The following is an 18,941-nucleotide window of genomic DNA, read 5'->3' on the forward strand; positions in this document are numbered from 1 at the left end:
ACAGTGAAAAGTATTGTTTCTTGTGCGCTATATTGACAAGGCGTACTGTTCAGAGAGAAGGAAACGAGAGAGTGCCGAGTGCATGAATAATCTAACATAAATGCCTACAAATACTTTAATTTTGACTAGTGCTGCAGTAATTGTCGTCTGAAGTGACCTTCGAGTTAATATTCTACTTTTTATCAGTGCTTCAGCGAATGGTCCGAGCTCCTGCAGGTTCAGATATGACAGGTGGAATTCTTCGAGTGTTGGCTCCAGTAGGAAAAGTGGAGAGCAACCCACGAGCTACCTTGCTGGATTCCCCACTTTTTTTTAAGCACTTTGGGGAAATAAAAGAAGGCATAAGTCTCACAACGTCATGCTGGGGTAGCACACTTCGCCAGCGACTTTGGTTGCAGAAAGATTGGAACTCCATTTTTTAAAAAAAGTACTAACACCCATGGGACCCCCCCTCAATGGAAACCTCTTCTGGGCAGTGCCAGGATACTGCCTGGGTATGACCATCTCCCCACTGGGGTTCAACTTACCTGAGCGCCCCCAGTGGGTCCTGTTCACCTGTTGCAAACCCTACTGATGTGACACCAAGCTGGCAGGGTTGGGTGGGGGAGTGGGAAGTTTCCTACGTGGAGGTTGATACAGTGGGGAGGCCCACTGAGTGTATAAGACCATAAGACCATAAGACATAGGAGCGGAAGTAAGGCCATTCGGCCCATCGAGTCCACTCCACCATTCAATCATGGTTGATTTCAACTCCATTTACCCGCTCTCTCCCCATAGCCCTTAATTCCTCGAGAAATCAAGAATTTATCAATTTCTGTCTTGAAGACGCTCAACGTCTCGGCCTCCACAGCCCTCTGTGGCAATGAATTCCACAGACCCACCACTCTCTGGCTGAAGAAATTTCTCCTCATCTCTGTTCTAAAGTGACTCCCTTTTATTCTAAGGCTGTGCCCCCGCGTCCTAGTCTCCCCTGTTAATGGAAACAATTTCCCTACGTCCATCCTATCTAAATGTATGTAAATGTTTGATAATGGGATTCCTGATCTTTCATGATGGGAACCCCATTATCTCATTGGTGGGGGGAGGGGGGCAATCTCAGTAGGAAATCCTACCCGTGTAAAAGCCATTTGGAATTCCCACTGGTTCCTCCACATTCTCCACCATCCCCCCCCCCCCCCGAGAGAAAATCACCCCACCCTCGCCTCCCCAGATATTCCTAACATTTGCTATGAATGGTGAACAGTGGCTGATAATTCTCTTAGCATTATATCCTGTTTTATAATATTCCCTATACAACCTGAGTTATTAATTCAGTAGTAGAAGTTATGCATGTATATGTTGAAAAATCTTAATACAAATACACTTGGAATATTGTGTACAGTTTTGGTCCCCTTACTTGAGAAGGGATGTAGTTTCACTGCAGGCAATTCAGAGATTGATTCCAGAGATGATGGGTTTGACTTACAAAGAGAAATTGGGCAGTTTAGGTCTATGCTCCCTGGAGGTTAGAAGAATGAGAGGAGATCTAATTGAGGTGTACAAGACAGTAAGGCGGATTGACAAAGTAGATGTGGAGGGGATATTTCCTCTTACAGGGCAATCTAGAACAAGAGGTCATAGTTTTAAGATAAGGGGTGATAGATTTAAAACCGATGAAGAGAAATTGCTTCTCTCAAAGGGTCGTGAATCTGGAATTCACTACCCCAGAGTGTAGACAGGTTTTTAATGACAATGGGTTTGAAGGGCTTTTGGTGAATGGGCAAAGTGAAGCTGAGGCCAAGATGATATTAGCCATGATCGTATAAAATGGCAGAGTAGGCGCTAGGGGCTAAATTGCCTACTCCTGGATCTTATGATTCTTATGAAATAAAGCATACGACTCCATTTGATTTTCATAGTTACCAGATAAGGCTGCTATTTAATTTTCTAATATGATACAGCAGATTCTATGTAACTCATACAGCACATCTGCCAGGAACCAATTAATTATTATTCCAGAAAATACATGGATGCAGCAGCTTCCAGTAAGATACTTCTGAGGCATAATCTCATTATATATTTTAACGGTTCCAAGTTTATATAGTGAATTCCAGAGAGCAAGAATAACATTAACCCAAAATTTAATCTCAGTAAGAATCTTGCTGTCAAATTGGTGCATGGGGATAGTTTCTATTTCAATGTTCTCTGTAACCAGCAGCAATTTTCTAGACTATAAAGATCAGACCACAAATAAATGCTGGAATCGTGTCTGAACATACTGCACGATGACAGACTGCCTCTTCATGACAACTTTACCAGTAGCAAGTTTCATAAGTAAGACTTCTGTCACACAAAGGAACAACTAATTGTTCCAAAGGAGAATCATATTGGATTTGAAAGGTTAACTCTATTTCTCTCTCTCCACATGAGATAGATTAATAGGCTTTGCATCAATGACCTGCTGTACTATGGTCATGAATATGATTTACATACATTTCAATGTATTTGCATGTTATTAATGTTACATCAGAAGTAACTCTTCAAATGCAGACAATAACAATAGAGCAACTTATTCCAACTTATAAATCAAAGAGGGCTTAATAAAGAAACATCTTTACTCCAAACTTGGGGCCTTGCCCTGGGCCAAGCCAAGCTTCACACAATTCTACACAGGTTCTTATTTATAGTGAGTCAGCTGACTATTACATCATTCTGTAATTGGTTCTATGGTTTACTGGGTCAGCTGACCCTTACATCTTGTTGCCATTGATCACATTACATCCAATACAAAGTTGTCACGGGTTACATTCTAACAATTAACCCCACACTTGCTGTATATTGACCACCCCCCTCCCGCCCGCCAAATGTTGAAACTGCGCTGACGTGACGTGAACTTGTCGTGAGGATATCCCTGGGGATGTAAAGTTGAATATAGCCACCAGGGGAGAGGAACATAGCCAGGCAGTGGCCTTGCAATGCTCCTTGGCACAGATTGGCACTGTGCCAACCTGGAGAGGAGCCCCTGAGACCTCTTGTGGTGGGGTGGGTGATGGTTACTTTTTGCTTTAATCGGGGCACCCTTTAAACACAGCGTCCCGATCTCAGTGCAGCCGGGCTTTGTTGGCATGTTGAAATACACCTACCCGTTTTTGTTTGTGGCAGAGTGTGGTAATATCACAATATGCCATTTCTATCGCTGGAACCAACACTCTGCCATTTTTGGCCCCCCTATGTCAGCTCAATAAATTGGACCTTTTTTAAATTGACTTCCAACAGAAGTCTCAGGATTCCTTTTGAATTACAGGCACATACTTTATTTACTAAAATGAAAAGATCATAATGCTTTACCTTAACTTTTAAGTTGCCATCAAACTGGATTAATTTGCTCAGATGCTATTCCATTTGTAGATGGGACATCTGAGAAACTTTGCATGGAATCTTCTCAACTTCAATGTTGTTGGACATCAGGGCCATTTGTAGGTCACAACTCTGATGGCAGCCAAGTTGTTCCACCCACCTGCGCAATTTTCCTGGAGGTAGCTGATTAACCCTGCCCCTCTTGGGCCCCAGTCCAATTAGGAATAACGGGCAGGTTGCCCAAGATGGAGAGCCAATTGCGCTGCCTGAGACTTGGGTGGCCGTAAACTCCACCAAGGGAGGTCAGCACTGCCATTGGAGGTGGGACATCATGAGGGCACCCTCTGAAGACTTCAAAAATAAATTATGGTGGTGCCCTCCAAGTTATCATTGTGGAGCAGGAGCCCCAACACACAAGTGTTCATGGCTCCAGTAATGGCAGGGAATCACAGGAAGCCTTGCAGGCCCCTCAGGCTGCCTCCAGACATCTTGTGTTACATACTAAAAGGATCTGCAGACTGAATTGGGCAGACATCAGTTGCCCAGCCTTTTGAAGATAGCACAAAATATGTCGATGGAAAGGTTACACTCAGCCTTCTCTTGTGATGCTGTTACACTCATTACCTCAGGTGGTTGAAGTTAAGATCCAATCGATCGTTTAGTGAAGTTTCCATCACTTTACACGTGAAACAATTATATTTTCTCTCTAGCATCCAAATTATTGGGCGCGATCTTACTGACCCACTGCACTGGTCAATTGGCATGGCGAGCCAGGAAGAGATCAAAAATTTGGTTCACTTCGGGCTCAAACCAGTCTAGTGCAGAACGCCATCTTCCCGGCCCTATTTTGCCATTGGGAAGCTGATAACACATCCCACATGCCCGCTCCCGGCCTCACAGACGATTCTCGCTGATGGGAATCACTCATGGTCCCCACAAACGGAGACTAGGCATCATGGCCATGCCAGGGGATCAGAGGCTATTGAAGCTCCTGAGTGGTCGGGGGCATGGCTGGGTAGTGCCCATTGGGCATAGCATTGTCACCTTGTCAGTGCCCACCAAGTACCATAACTGTTCCAGGGCAGTGCCAAACGGGGGACAAGAGTGGGTGTGGGGCTATGACAGGGGGTATGCAAGAGGGGGGAGCTCTGCAGGGGGGTGGTCTGCAAGGATGGGGTGATCGGCATAGTGGGGGCTATGGAGAGGGTGGGACATGGAGGAGGTCATGATGGGGGACTCATCAGGAGGATCCTGATGCTGACAACCTGTGTTTTCAATGGGCGGGGGGGGGGGGGGGGGGGGGGGGTGGTGAGTGGGAGACTGGTGCGTCTGCGATTTTCAGACTTTTCTGATTTTGTTTTGGTAAGATTGCACCCATTAAATGAAAGGCATTACATCATTTTAATTAAGTGCATTTAAAAAGGTTTCAAGAGATGCTATTCTCAGAAAAATCTGCAAAGTGACGAATTAATTTAATCCACCAGCCTTTGAATAATTTCTTCTTCAACATGAACTCTATCGATCAATTTGTGTCCCCGATGTAGTCAGTTTTTAAAGCGATAAACCTTCAAACTCTGGTTTCCAAAAACTGATTGTAACTTCAAATTGTGACTTACTAGACCTTTAAATGAAGATCAATACTGGTTGGGATATAGAAAAAAATATAGTGAGGAGGCCTTGAAATGCAATCTGACTTGCATTTCGCTCTTCATGTTTGTACGAGTAGGTCATCACGTTGCTTTACTTCTTATTGGGCAGAATTTAAAAACTAGAATTTTTCCAGCATTTAGATGTTGGACAAAGAGTTAGTAAAATCAGCAGTTGTCTGGATCTTGTCCAAAAACTGTAATGGAAAATTCAGGTACTGCCCTATGGAAAGGTTGAGGAAAACCCCATGGGTACATATGTGTACAGTATATCAGCAGCAAGATCTTGTAGCCTCCATCCTGCTACATGGAGTGCTGCCCAGAAACACGTACTTAACAAATCTGTTATTGTGAAAAATTGAGTCATAGTGGTTCCTTTTTGGGGGTGGGGGGAGAAGGAGGAGGAGAAAGATGAAAAATGGCTTCCCAAGTGCCACTTTCTGCCAGAATAGCATTGTTTAAAAAATCTACATTTTATTCACTGGTGAACACAGTTTATATTACTGTTCATTTATTCCTTCTCCAGAATGCAATACTTCATAAGTCATAAATTCCAGACTGGAACACTTGAGGTCTGAAATTTCTCAATCTACTGGCAGCAGTATCCAGATGAGATAAATCAATTATTGTCTTGACTGAAATAGCAGACAACAGTTTCAGACAAATACCTTCAGTGATCTTTCCGTTTAATCCCACGGTGTAATTTACAAATTTTGTTAACCAGTTTGACGTGGAGTTTACAGCACAGAAGTTAGCCATTCAACCCAACAGATCGAATTACATTCTACAGAGCCTTCTCCTCCTACCCTGCTTCTACATAATTTATTTAAGTCTCCTGTGAAGTATCAGACTAGGGACACATCTTAAAGAAATTTGCTGTTGTATCTTCTGAACATCTCTCTTAATTTGCATGATTCTTAATATGCTTGAATTTTGCCAAGAGATTCCTTGCCTTTCTTTTGAAAAAAAATCAAATTTAATTATGCAATAGTTAGTGTTACAGTGATGATCTTCTCCTGCGCTATGATTTGATAGTTACCTTTTGTAAGACATCCTTTATTTATAAATCCACATGTTACTATGATAAAAGTCAATATATAGAGCTAAGATTTAGAAGTGGCACCCAGCGTTAAGAAGATTGCTAATTCTCCATTGAGCCCAATGACAATTAACTGGAAACCAATTTAATTAGATGATATTGGTGTGATATATTTTTGGCAGGGACATGGTGGTCTCGGGAAACAAAGGTAGATTAAATAATCTATACATATATTTGTGGGTATTAGAAATATGGTATAGTTTTAAGAAAGGTTAATTTGTGTTTCTGTATAAGAAAGGATTAAAACTTCAGTTAGCTCATGTTAAACAAAGGGGGCAGGATTTTCCAGCCTCGCTCACCCCAGAACCGGAAAATCCCACCCGAGGTCAACAGACCTTTCCATGGTCTGCTCCCTCGCCTGCTCCAATTCTCGTGGTGGGCAGGATGGTAAAAGTTGCCTCCAGGTGTCTGAATGATTGTAGGATTTTGTTTCATTCAAAATGAACAGGGTTTAAAGAGAGGCTAGGTTGTTGCTTAACAACCAGGAGCCCACACTGAAAAGCATAAGCACTTGTGGTTCAGGTGGAACCAGGTACCTGAGAAGAAAGCAGCTTTCTCAAACCGAGGCAGGAGTAAGGGGCAGAAAGCAAGCCCCAGAAGCTAAAGAACCGATAGTTCTAGATACTAGGGGATGAAAGTAAGACTCCCAGGAAGACTGAAGTCAAAGGGACGAAGAATGGAATCTGAATAAGGTAATGAACCTAAAGGGGCAGAGAGAGGCCTCTAGTTAGAGAGAGAGCTGAAAGGTGCAGACTTGGTGAAGCTGGCTACCGAAAGCCAGATATCTAAAACAATTCTAACATGGGTAACCCCTTAATACAGTCTGTGAAGCAGCGGTTTCTGTTGGCATGGCTGTGTACCTGGGAGATTGTGTGGAAGCTTGAATACATGTGGCAATCCAAGATAAAGAAGACTGAAAGGAGAGACTGAAATCTTTGGAAGTGGATTCTTGGTAAAGGCATCCAAGAGAAAGTGTTTGGGGGAAGACTCTAAGACATGTTTTTCGAGAATGGAGTTTGGAAACATTCATTCGGAAGTGAGACCAGTTGACTCAGTGTGAAAAGTACTTGGGAGGGTTTGAGAAATCTACAACAGTTATATTGGGTGAAATTTGCCACTTGGTTTCAGGGTAGGGTGTGTCTGACCATAGTTGGCCTGTAGGTTTACGTGGACTGTGTATTTACTGAGAATATTAGTGTCAGATATTTTGTAACTTTTGTTATCTTTAAAAGATCTGTGAAGATATGGGTGGAGTGAAGGAGGATTGTATCATAGTCAATATTTTCATGTTTAATAAATGTTTTATTATTTTGTTAAGTTATTTGGTAGTCCTGTGACTCAGTTCATCCACGCCTCTTAAAAATGTTATGGTCTATTGAGCCAGGATTTCTTTCTGGGACCTAACTGTTCAGTAATGACATCAGCTGGAATCGTAACAGTGGGTAGATTTTCATTATTGCCATCAAGTGTTGGATAACCATTGCCTAGGCATATAGGCAAATCTAAGGTGAGGTTAGTACAACAGTAACACAATCTACCAGATTTGCCTTTCATCAAATGAATGTAAGGGCTTTGAGACATACACCATCAGATTTTCCTCTCTAAACTTGCCCAGACAATGCTTACCACCTTCCTGGCAACAATGAAATCTATCCCATGAAGGCTACTGAGTTGCTTCATTTTTAATAATAAAATAGTTTAATGGATTATTAGGCAGGAGAGAAACTTGACAAACTCTATCTTTCAGAAAGATGTATTCAACATTCAAAGTGGTTCATTTGAAAAATTGGCCGGGATTCTCTAACTGTGTGGAGTTTGCACATTCTCCTCGTGTCTGCGTGGGTTTCCTCCGGGTGCTCCGGTTTCCTCCCACAGTCCAAAGATGTGCGGGTTAGGTTGATTGGCCAGGTTAAAAAAATTGCCCCTTAGAGTCCTGGGATGCGTAGGTTAGAGGGATTAGTGGGTAAAATATGTGGGGGTAGGGCCTGGGTGGGATTGTGGTCGGTGCAGACTCGATGGGCCGAATGGCCTCCTTCTGCACTGTAGGGTTTCTATGGTTTCTCACCCGCGGCTGGGATTCTCCGGTTCCGCTGCTGTGAATGGAGAGTTGGCTGAGCGCCAAATTCTCCGTTCTTGCTGGCAGTCGTGGCGGGAATACAAGATTGGAGAATTCCAGCTATTGTTTTCAGTGAACTTTCAGTTTTCTAACAATGCTTTTTGCAGTTTCCTAGAATAGTGTGTGTGGAACCAACCTGTTTTGCATCTTGTATTGTGTAATGAGGCAGAATTGAACAGTAATTGCATAGTTTAACAAAATCTAATGAGATTTACAATTGTAATAATTATAATAATGCAATTAAATTACATACTGTGTTTGTTTGAGAGTGACAAACTGCAATTTAAAACAAAAATCTTAAACTTGAGCAAAGCCAATTACTTTGTATGAGGAGAAAGCTGGCTATAAAAATAACAGTAAAATGCGATAATCTCGAAGAATGGTTTCACCGAAGTTCTGTACTCCTACCAGTGCTACGCTCATCATAGAATACACATAATACAACAATGCATAATGTTATATGCATGGGTACATCTCAGGACCCTGAAGGCCAATGGATCAGCAGAATCTTTTACCAAGTGGAACAGTGCGATTCTATTATCTTCCTGTCTTTCCTGTATTTCAAAAGCCTTCCTTGATGAACAGTATACTTTGATTCTGAGAAATTTCCAAGCAGTTCCTACACTACTCCTGTTGCTTTCCCTTTTTCTACTCTGAGTCAAAGTGTTTGCTGTAAGTAGTTCAAGGACATATTTGTTTGTGACAATTCCTGCTTGTTGGTTGATGCTATTAACCAATCCAATTCAGCTGTCTACTGAAAGGGAAAATTTAATTCCTCTTGTGTAGTCTGTCAGGAGTTATGATTTTTAAATCAGCTCTGCCGTAAGTGTTGGACAAGATTACAATGGTACAGAGATTCATTTAATAGACTTCTGAAGAAAATCCCAGTAAACTGCTTGTTTTCAGGTTTCGGAAACGAATCATAGCCTCCTTCTGCACTGTAGGGATCCTATTTAGCCCATCGAGCCTGCACCGACAACAATCCCAACCAGACCCTATCTCCGTAACTCTGTATTTGCCCGGCTAGTTCCCCTGATATAAGTGGCAATTTAGCATGGCCAATCAAACTAACCTGCACATCTTTAAACTGTGGGAGGAAACCGGAGCACCCGGAGGAAACCCACGCAGACACATAGAGAATGTGTAAACTCCACACAGACAGTGACCTGAGTCCAGAATTGAACCCAGATCCCTGGCGCTGTGAGGCAGCAATGCTAACCACTGTCACCATGCCACCCAAATCACAAATCAGGAGTGGGATGGAATACCCTCCACTTGCTTGGATGAATGCAGCTCCAACAACACTCAAGAAGCTCGACGCCATCCAAGACAAAGCAACCTGCTTGATTAGCACCCCATCCACCACTGACACACAGTGGCAACAGTGTGCACCACCTGCAAAATGCCCTTCAGCCACTCACCAAGGCTTCTTTGACAGCAACTTCCAACCCATGACCTGTACCACCTAGGAGGAAAGGGTAGGAGACACATTGGAACACAACCGCCTGCAAGATTCCCTCCAGGCCACACACATAGGAGCAGAATTAGGCCACTCAGTCCATCGCGTCTGCTCCGCCATTCAATCATGGCTGATTTTTTTTTTCTCATCCCCATTCTCCTGCCTTTTCCCCATAACCCCTGATCCCCTTATTCATCAAGAACCTATCTATCTCTGTCTGTCTTAAAGACACTCAATGACCTGGCTTCCACAGCCTTCCGCGGCAAAGAGTTCCATAGATTCGCCACTCTCTGGCTGAAGAAATTCTTCCTCATCTCGGTTTTAAAGGATTGTCCCTTTAGCCTGAGGTTGTGCCCTCTGGTTCTAGTTTTTCCTACTAGTGGAAGCATCCTCTCCATGTCCACTCTATCCAGGCCTTGCAGTATCCTGTAAGTTTCAATAAGATCCCCCCTCATCCTTCTAAACTCCGAGTACAGACCCAGAGTCCTCAACAGTTCCTCATACGACAAACTCTTCTTTCCAAGGCCACCACATCCTTCCTTAGGTATGGGGTCCAAAACTGCTCACAATATTCCAGATGGGATCTAACCAGAGCCTTGTACAGCCTCAGAAGTACATCCCTGCTCTTGTATTCTAGCCCTCTCAACATGAATGCCAACATTGCATTTGCCTTCCTAACTGCCAACTGAACCTGCACGTTAACCTTAAGAGACTCTTGAACAATTACTCCCAAGTCCCTTTGTTTCTGATTTCCTAAGCATTTTCCCATTTAGAAAATAGTCTCTGCCTCCATTCCTCCTTCCAAAGTTCATAGCCTCACACCTTTCCACATTGTATTCCATCTGCCACTTCTTTGCCCCCTCTCCGAGCCTGTCCAAGTCCTTCTGCAGCCCCCCCCACTTCCTCAATACTACCTGTCCCTCGACATATCTTTGTGTCATCTGCAAACTTAGCAACAGTGCCTTCAGTTCCTTCCTCCAAATTGTTAATGTATATTGTGAAAAGTTGCAGTCCCAGCACTGACCCCTGAGGCACACCACTAGTCACTGGCTGCCATCCTGAGAAAGACCCCTTTATCCCACTCTCTGCCTTCTGCCAGTCAGCCAATCCTCTATCCATGCCAGAATCTTACCCTTAACACCATGGGCACTTAATTTATTTAACAGTCTCCTATGTGGCACTTTGTCAAAGGCCTTCTGGAAATCTAAATAAATCACGTCCACTGGCTCTCCTTTATCTAACTTCCTTGTTACCACCTCAAAGAACTCTAACAGATTTGTCAGATATGACCTCCCCTTGACAAAGCCATGCTCAGTCCTACTTTATCATGCACTTCCAAGTACTCTGCAATCTCATTTTTAATAATGTACTCTAAAATCTTGCCAATGACCAAAGTCAGGCTAACCGGCCTATAATTTCCCATCTGCTGCCTCCCTCCCTCCTTAAACAGCAGTGTTACATTAGCTACTTTCCAATCCTCTGGTACCCTCCCTGCCTCCGGTGATTCCTGAAAGATCACCACCAATGCCTCTATAATTTCCTCAGCTATCTCTTTTAGAACCCTGGGGTGTAGTCCATCCGATCCAGGTGATTTATCCACCTTCAGACCTTTCAGTTTCCCCAGAACCTTCTCCCTTTAGTGATCGCCACTACACTCACCTGTGCCCCCTGACTCTCCTGGAGCTCTGGCATCCCACTGGTGTCTTCCACCGTGAAGACTGATGCAAAGTAACTATTCAGTTCCTCTGCCATTGCTTTGTTTCCTGTTATTACTTCTCCAGCCTCATTTTCCAGTGGTCCAATGGCTATTTTTGCCTCTCTTACCTTTTTTTTATATATTGAAAAAAACTCTTCCTATCTTTTATATTACTAGCTAGCTTACACTCATATTTTAAAGGCTTCCCACTAATCCTTGCCACTTTGTATGCTTTTTCTTTTGCTTTTATGCTGTCTTTAACTTGCCTCATCCTCCCCTTAGCATGTTTCCTCCTCCTTGGGATGAATTTCTGTTGTGTCTCCCGAAATAACTTTCAAACTCCTGCCATTGCTGTTCCACTGTCTTCCCTGCTAGGCTCCCTTTCCAATCAACTCTGGCCAGCTCCTCCATATCTTTGTAGTTACCTTTATTTAATTGTAATACCGTTACATCTGACTCCAGCTTCTCCCTCTCAAACTGCAGGGTAAATTCTATCATTGTGGTCACTGCTCCCGAGGGGTTCCTTCACCTTAAGCTCACTAATCAAGTCTGCCTCATTACAAATCACCAAATCCAGGATAGCCTGTTCCCTAGTAGGCTCTGTCACAAGCTGCTCCAAAAAACCATCTCTTAGACATTCCACAAATTCCTTTTCTTGGGATCCACTACCTACCTGATTTTCCCAGTCCACCTGCATATTGAAATCCCCTATGATTATTGTAATATTGCCTTTTTTATACACCTTTTCTATCTCCTGATTTAGAAATCATAGAAATCATAGCAACCCTACAGTACAGAAAGAGGCCATTCGGCCCATCAAGCCTGCACCGACCACAATCCCACCCAGGCCCCACCCCCATATCCCATTTATTTTCTGCCCTACATCCTGACTACTGCTAGGGGGCCTGTACATAACTCCCATCGGGATCTTTTTACCTTTACGACTCCTCCACTCTACCCATAGAGATTCTATGCTTTCTGATCCTATATCACTTCTTGCTATCGATTTAACTTCCTTACTAACAATGCAACCCTGCCCCCTTTGCCCACCTGCCTGTCCTTCCAATAGGTCACATATCCTTGGATATTTAGATCCCAGCCCTCGCCCTCTTGCAGCCACGTCTCTGTGATGCCCACAACATCGCACCAGCCAATTTCATTGTGCGCAACAGGCTCATTTACCTTGTTCCGCATACTGCGCCCATCCTGATTTAGAATTAAGTCATCATTCATTCACTGTCACTGGGGGGAATCCTGCCAAAAAAATGTCAGCGTTTCCGGTGAGAAAGCTGATGTGTTTCTCTCCAGAGAAACCAGTCAGTTTTCTCTCCAATTATTAAGACACTCTGCCAAAAAAAATTTAAGGGGGTGTGTTTCACACCAGCATGAAGGAGTTGGGGGGGCCGCAGCATGCTGGCAATGCCTGGCTGCATTGAGATCAGGGCACCATCTTTAAAGGGTGCCCCAATCATAACAGGAATAAACCTCCCCCCACCAGCCCTCTACAGAGGTCTCAGGGGCTCCGCTCCCCACGCCCATTGAAGTCAGCACTTCTCTTGCACCCACCCCCCATCCACAACCAATTCAGAGCTGGCATCCAGCATCCCCTGCTCCTCCATCCGCTCATGGCCCACAGCCAAATCTAAATTAATACCCCCCCCCCCACTTGAGCCTATTATGGGCATGAACTGTGTGCATGTGTAATTACACCTTTTATTATGTCAATACTTATCCCTTGAGATGAAAGTGTTTTTCTCAAAGTTCTTCCATGAATTCTACTTGATCATTAGAAGTGGAAAATTGCTCCTTTTGACTCTACAATTATTTAAACTATATTCCTACTTGCTGTTTTATTGGAAATTAATTCATTTATCTCTTTTGTTTCAAACCAGTGATAAGGGCGAAAGTGGTTGCAAATAAAGAAGTGAATTCTGGGAATGACATCTATGGAAATCCCATCCAGAAGATCCAGTATGAGATCAAACAGATAAAGGTATTGTTACAATCCTTTCAGAGATTCTATTAACATTTAAAGAAGAAATCCAAACACCCAAGAATAAACTGACAGAACTATGCCGCAAGACATCACATTTTTTAGCAAAGAAACTTGATTCAGTATAAAAAGTGAAATGAAACAAAGCAATCACTATTAACTTGATGCTAAAGCTTATAAAGACTTGTGCTATTAGCTCAGTTCTTTTATGACTGAACCTCATTATCTTCCCCCCCACTCCAGCAAGAGTTCCCTGATCTCTCAAATCTTGAAGGTTCATTCCCTTTTCCTGGGACCAACCCAAAGATATGACCGAGTCCTCTGGAATTTACTTTACTTCTCCTTCATATTCCAGCTATGTCTCAAGGCAAGATTCCATGCAAGTCCTTTCATTAGTGTTTTGGCTATGCAACACTCCTCACGGGTCTGGATGCCTTAGCTGCTTGCTCAAGTTTCTGGTAGACCCAGCTACCTTCCCACAGCTTTGACATGCAGGCTTAACTGACTGTCACATCCTGATGGCTCTTTCAATCCGGTGAGATGCAGTCTTTCCCAAAGCTAAGTTGTAACTGCCTCTGCCTGTTCCCTAATAGAACTGGCTTCTTCCGTCAGCAATCAAAAGAACCTTCTCACCAAGGCACCACCCTGAATCACTATCTCAATGGCTGTGTGGCATGCTTTAGGATGATTCAACCAGAAATGCAAAGGAATTATTTTACCTTCAACATAACTCTTTGATTCTGCAACCCATATAAATAATTTCTACCTCGAATTGAGTTTTTTTCCAGAATATAACAATAGTCTTGCTCCATTGCCAGAAGTTTGAATGAAAGTGACCATGACCTGTAATTATTGGCTCTACCAAGAGGTCCAGAAATCACTTATTCAGCATTAACTGTTTACATGTCCCTCTGGGTTTAAAGTTTATTTTATTAGTGTCACAAGTAGGCTTACATTAACACTGCAATGAAGTTACTGTGGAAATCCCCTAATCGCCACACTCTGGCGCCTGTTCAGGTGCACTGAGGGAGAATTTAGCACGGCTAATGCACCTAACCAGCACGTCTTTCAGACTGTGCGGGGAAACCGGAGCACCCAGAGGAAACACACAGGGAGAACTTGCAGACTCCACAGGGACAGTGACCCAAGCCCAGAATCGTACTCTGGTCCCTGGCACTGAGGCAGCAGTTCTAACCACTGTGCTACCATGCTGCCCATAACGCTCTGACGTTATAAGATGAACACAGTGTAGCTTTTCATTGTAATTAACTTCCAGCTTGTTTGAATTGTGTTATTACCAGTTTCCCAATCAGGATTTTTCATTTATTTTACATTTAACACTTTAATGTCCAAACTAACAGTCATATTCTTGAAACTAAAATTTACATTCTGAAACATATGAATCACAATATTTGCAACAGCTCTTACAGGAAAGAATAAAACAGCCAAAGAAACTTTGCATAATGGCTAATGATGCATATTCTGATTTAATTAGAATTTAAAAATGGCTGGGATTTTCTACTCCAGTTCACACAGGGGCAAGTTCGGGCAAATATCACAAAGTGGAAAATATCACAAAGACCAAAGTCGCATTTCACAATGCTGTTAAATCAGGAAGCAATCATCCCCTTCCTTCATCAGTGGCAGGCCATGTTACTTGACATTTATCATTGGGAACCTCATTATAATAAATGAACATATAATTATCAGGACTATACACCGGAATCGACTCCCTCCCCCCACATCAAACTCCATCCTTGGTGGCGTGATATCAGAACGGTTTGAAGCACATCCAGTCTCTGAAGGCTTGCACCTGGAAAGCAGTACTCCCAGGGGAACTCGGAGGTGATTGCTCAGAGGGGTAGTGCTTGGGTGATGCCAGGGGGTGCCAAGGGTACATCTAAGTGAAGATTATTTCCTGGCTTGCTAGCTGAGTGCTGGAGTAGCCTTTTACCATCAGACATCGGCTGCGGAATTTTCCTGTCCCACCCGCCATGGGAATTGTAGCAGGCAGGACACGGGCCATGCAAATGTCCGTTGACCTCAGGCGGGATTTTCCAATTTCGGGGTGAGCGTGGCCAGAAAATCCCACCCCACATGTTTGATTTACATGTCCCTCTGGGTGGCAAATCGGAGGCCACCCCCAGCGATGCGTCATGGAACCTGTGACTTCAGGTTTTTTTTTCTTTCTAAGTGCCACACTATATGGTGGAGGAAGCCACCATTGCCACCAGCAGCCTTAACACCACTTTCCTGCTTGACATCAGGCTTTGCCAATATTGGAGAAAACCCCAGCCAATAATTCTCCAAATGGAATTCACACTTGGATTTTGTTCTTAGAAGACTGTACACTTGGTAAGTGATGTTGCATATCTGACAGCCCAACTCCAATAATTTGAGCTATTCTCAATCGAAATGAGTCCAATGTTCATGGAGTCAACATAAATCAACTTCTCCAGTGAAACCAAATAGGGAGCCGGATGGAAATTCTTCATAGTCTTTGACCAACGCTATTTATACCATTTTAGCTTAATAAAGCAACACGTTATAGTGCAAACACCAATTTCCGCTTTCTTCCTGGAAGTGCTAAGACCCCAAGTGCCCAACTCCTATAGGGCTACTTTGCATAGAAGCACCAATCAGCTAATGGTGCTTTGAATAACAACCTGGGCAAATTGGACTTTGGAGTCCACAGACTTTCTTTGCTGATTCTGGCATCCTTTGGAATTTGCATCCCTACAGTACCATATACCACTCGACCTCCACAGGTTCTGGCCTCCAGCCTTCCCTATGGACACAACAACTTTAATCGAGGCAGATATGAGATTTCCTTTGTGCACACCTCGCTATGTCATCATTATGAAGGAGCATGAGCAACAGAAGGAGGTGATGCTAAGGAGAATAAGCCAATATTGCAGAGGATCCAGCTCAGTTACTCATTGATCACGTGTCTAAATGCAGCCTGGGTCCTTTTGAGGACCTCTTGGAAGAACTCCCAATGCTGCCATTGCCTATTTCTGCAACAACCTTTACAAATATCTTCTGCTTGCTGCACTGCCAGAAAGGCTGTCTAATCAAATGATCTGATTTTTTTGGCACATTTCAAGGTGCACAAGGGAGCTGTGCAACATCCGCCAAGGAACAGGCATGAAAGCCATTCAACAGGTCAGCAGTATGCACTTTAGTGGAGATACAGAGATCATCCATTTTTCCATCACATCCAGACAGCAACGGGAAATCATCAGAAAGTTCTACCAAATGACTGGATTTCTCAGGGAGGCATACATGTCATCTGCATTCTACTCTAGATGTCTGAATCATCTAACATTCATGAACAGGCAAAGATTCAATTCACTACAGGTAATTCACAATGCTTCTATTGAAAACCAGAAGATCCTGTCAACAGCAGCCTCAACACGTCAACTTCACTGCACTCGCTGGCATTCTGAGAACAACTGTATCCGAGGATGGCTTGTCTGGGTGATGCATACAGTCGTATTCAAGGTTCTACTGAGACAACTGAGAGCTCACAGCACCTTTACAATGCTATTATACCACAACGAATACACCGACCCCAATCCCACCCAGGCCCTATCCCCCCCAACCCCATGTATTTCCCCTGCTAGTCCTCCTGACATTTCCGTGATGCCCTACCTGCTAATTCTATTACTTTCTGACATGAGAGTTGTGCAACTGAATAATGAATCATGAGGGAATTAATTGACACTATTTTGAATGTAAAAATTAACTGCACTTCCCACTTCCCGTACTTTTGAAAACAATGTGCAGACACTCCTGAATGTCTTTTAATGAGAATGGTGACTTCTCCCCAGCCTCAATTCTGCCTCAAAGTTAATCACGTTTGGACATTCTCGATCTTTTTACCAATGAAAGAAATCCAATAGTCAGTACGGATGAATGTAATGCCCTTGTTATGTTAACCTGCCTGATATAGGTGACGTGCACTAAATTGTGAGATCTTAGCCACACCAAATACTATGGCCAGAATTTACCTGCCGTTCAAGCCCTGCCACCACTAAGTGAGGACGGAGAAATTGACACTGGGACCAGAGAATCCACCAGCGTGAACGGCTGGAGAATTCCGGCCTATGTCTCCATAGGGCACCTTGCTTTCACTGTACCACTGCACGGACATGGGGACAGTTGTAGTTAATAAAATTCAAGTGTATTTCTGTTTTGAAGCAAAATGCTGTGGTTTCATACAATACAGAGGTTGTGCTAAGCCACTGCTGTATCTACATCTAACACTTTTAGGCAGAGTTCAGTACCATTAAAAGTTGTGGTGTCCTGATATGCACTGGATTTCCCAATTTGGATCATTGTTTCAATCAATGTGAATAACACTCTGTACAATCTGAGTTTATGGTTCCCATGTCTCTAACAATTTTACTTATCTAGCAAGTAGACCTAGAGGAGCCACCCAAGCATCAATTTACGATCTCTTTATCATAGAATCCCAACAGTGGAAAAGGAGGCCATTTGGCCCATCGCGTCTGCACCGACCACAATCCCACCCAGGCCCTATCCCCCCCCAACCCCATGTATTTCCCCTGCTAGTCCTCCTGACATTATGGGGCAATTTACCATGGCCAATCAACCTAAATCCACACATCTTTGGACTGTGGGAGGAACCGGAGCACCCGGAGGAAACCCACACAGACACAGGCAAACTCCACACAGACAGTCACCCGAGACCAGAATTGAACACTGGTCCCTGGCACTGAGGCAACAGTGCTAACCACTGTCACCATGCTGCCTAATTGGGCCCTATAAGGCTAAAAGAAAGCATGAGCTTTGGAAGGGGATGGGGGAGAAGTGCTTGGATCACAATCAAACATCCCTACCATCTTGGGCTATATATCTGTACAGGAGCAATTCGTGAAGTTAAAAAATAAATTGATGAATACATAATCAATGAAGTTCTTTGCACATACCCAGGACATTCCAAAGTGCTTTATAGCAAAGATAATTGTCCTACCAATGATCTGGAAGGTGCCTGAAACAGTAGGAGAAGCAGATGCAATTTATTTGAGTCCTCTTGGATCGCTGCAGAAGAAACAACCATCATCTTTGATTTGGAACTAATGCTTTGCCAGTCATGAGAAGATGGGTATATGCCATGCTCAAAATCTCTAATGGGACTGACTTATTTTTATTGCTGCAGGACATGTTGTCTCCCTGAAATTTAATTATTTAAAATACCTGCGATTTAGGCGATTATTTCACTTGTCTTTTCTTGCATCCTCTATGCAAAACCTGTGGTCAGAAACCATAGAAAGTTAATAATATTTGACTTGCCACTGTTGCAGTTCATTAACAAGGAGGAAAGTTTAATGAAAGGAATTAGAGGTCAGAATATCAACCAATAATGGAGATTAATCTGAAGGTGATTATTCACTCAATTCAATCTAATGTACTGTGTAGAAAGCTTCTGGAGTACCACTACATCTGAAATTTGTAATTTCCATTGGAGAATGACCAAGAGACCCATCATTCACATATGGCAGAGTCTGGAGTTAATACATTTTGATACCTGTAACTTAATCTAATAGTGGGAATTGTCCTAGTGATGCTG

General features: G+C 43.3%; 1 protein-coding gene across 1 annotated transcript in view; it reads left to right on the forward strand.

Annotated features, from left to right (window-relative positions):
• The window catches only part of timp2a (TIMP metallopeptidase inhibitor 2a), a 72,711-nt gene that overhangs the window by 37,510 nt on the left and 16,260 nt on the right, over positions 1-18,941 (forward strand). The window contains exon 2 of the mRNA XM_078225663.1: positions 13,245-13,345. Coding sequence (XP_078081789.1) covers positions 13,245-13,345 — 101 coding nt within the window. The remainder of the gene's footprint in view (positions 1-13,244; positions 13,346-18,941) is intronic.

Source organism: Mustelus asterias, chromosome 12 (genome assembly GCF_964213995.1).
Source record: "Mustelus asterias chromosome 12, sMusAst1.hap1.1, whole genome shotgun sequence".
NCBI lineage: Eukaryota > Metazoa > Chordata > Chondrichthyes > Carcharhiniformes > Triakidae > Mustelus > Mustelus asterias.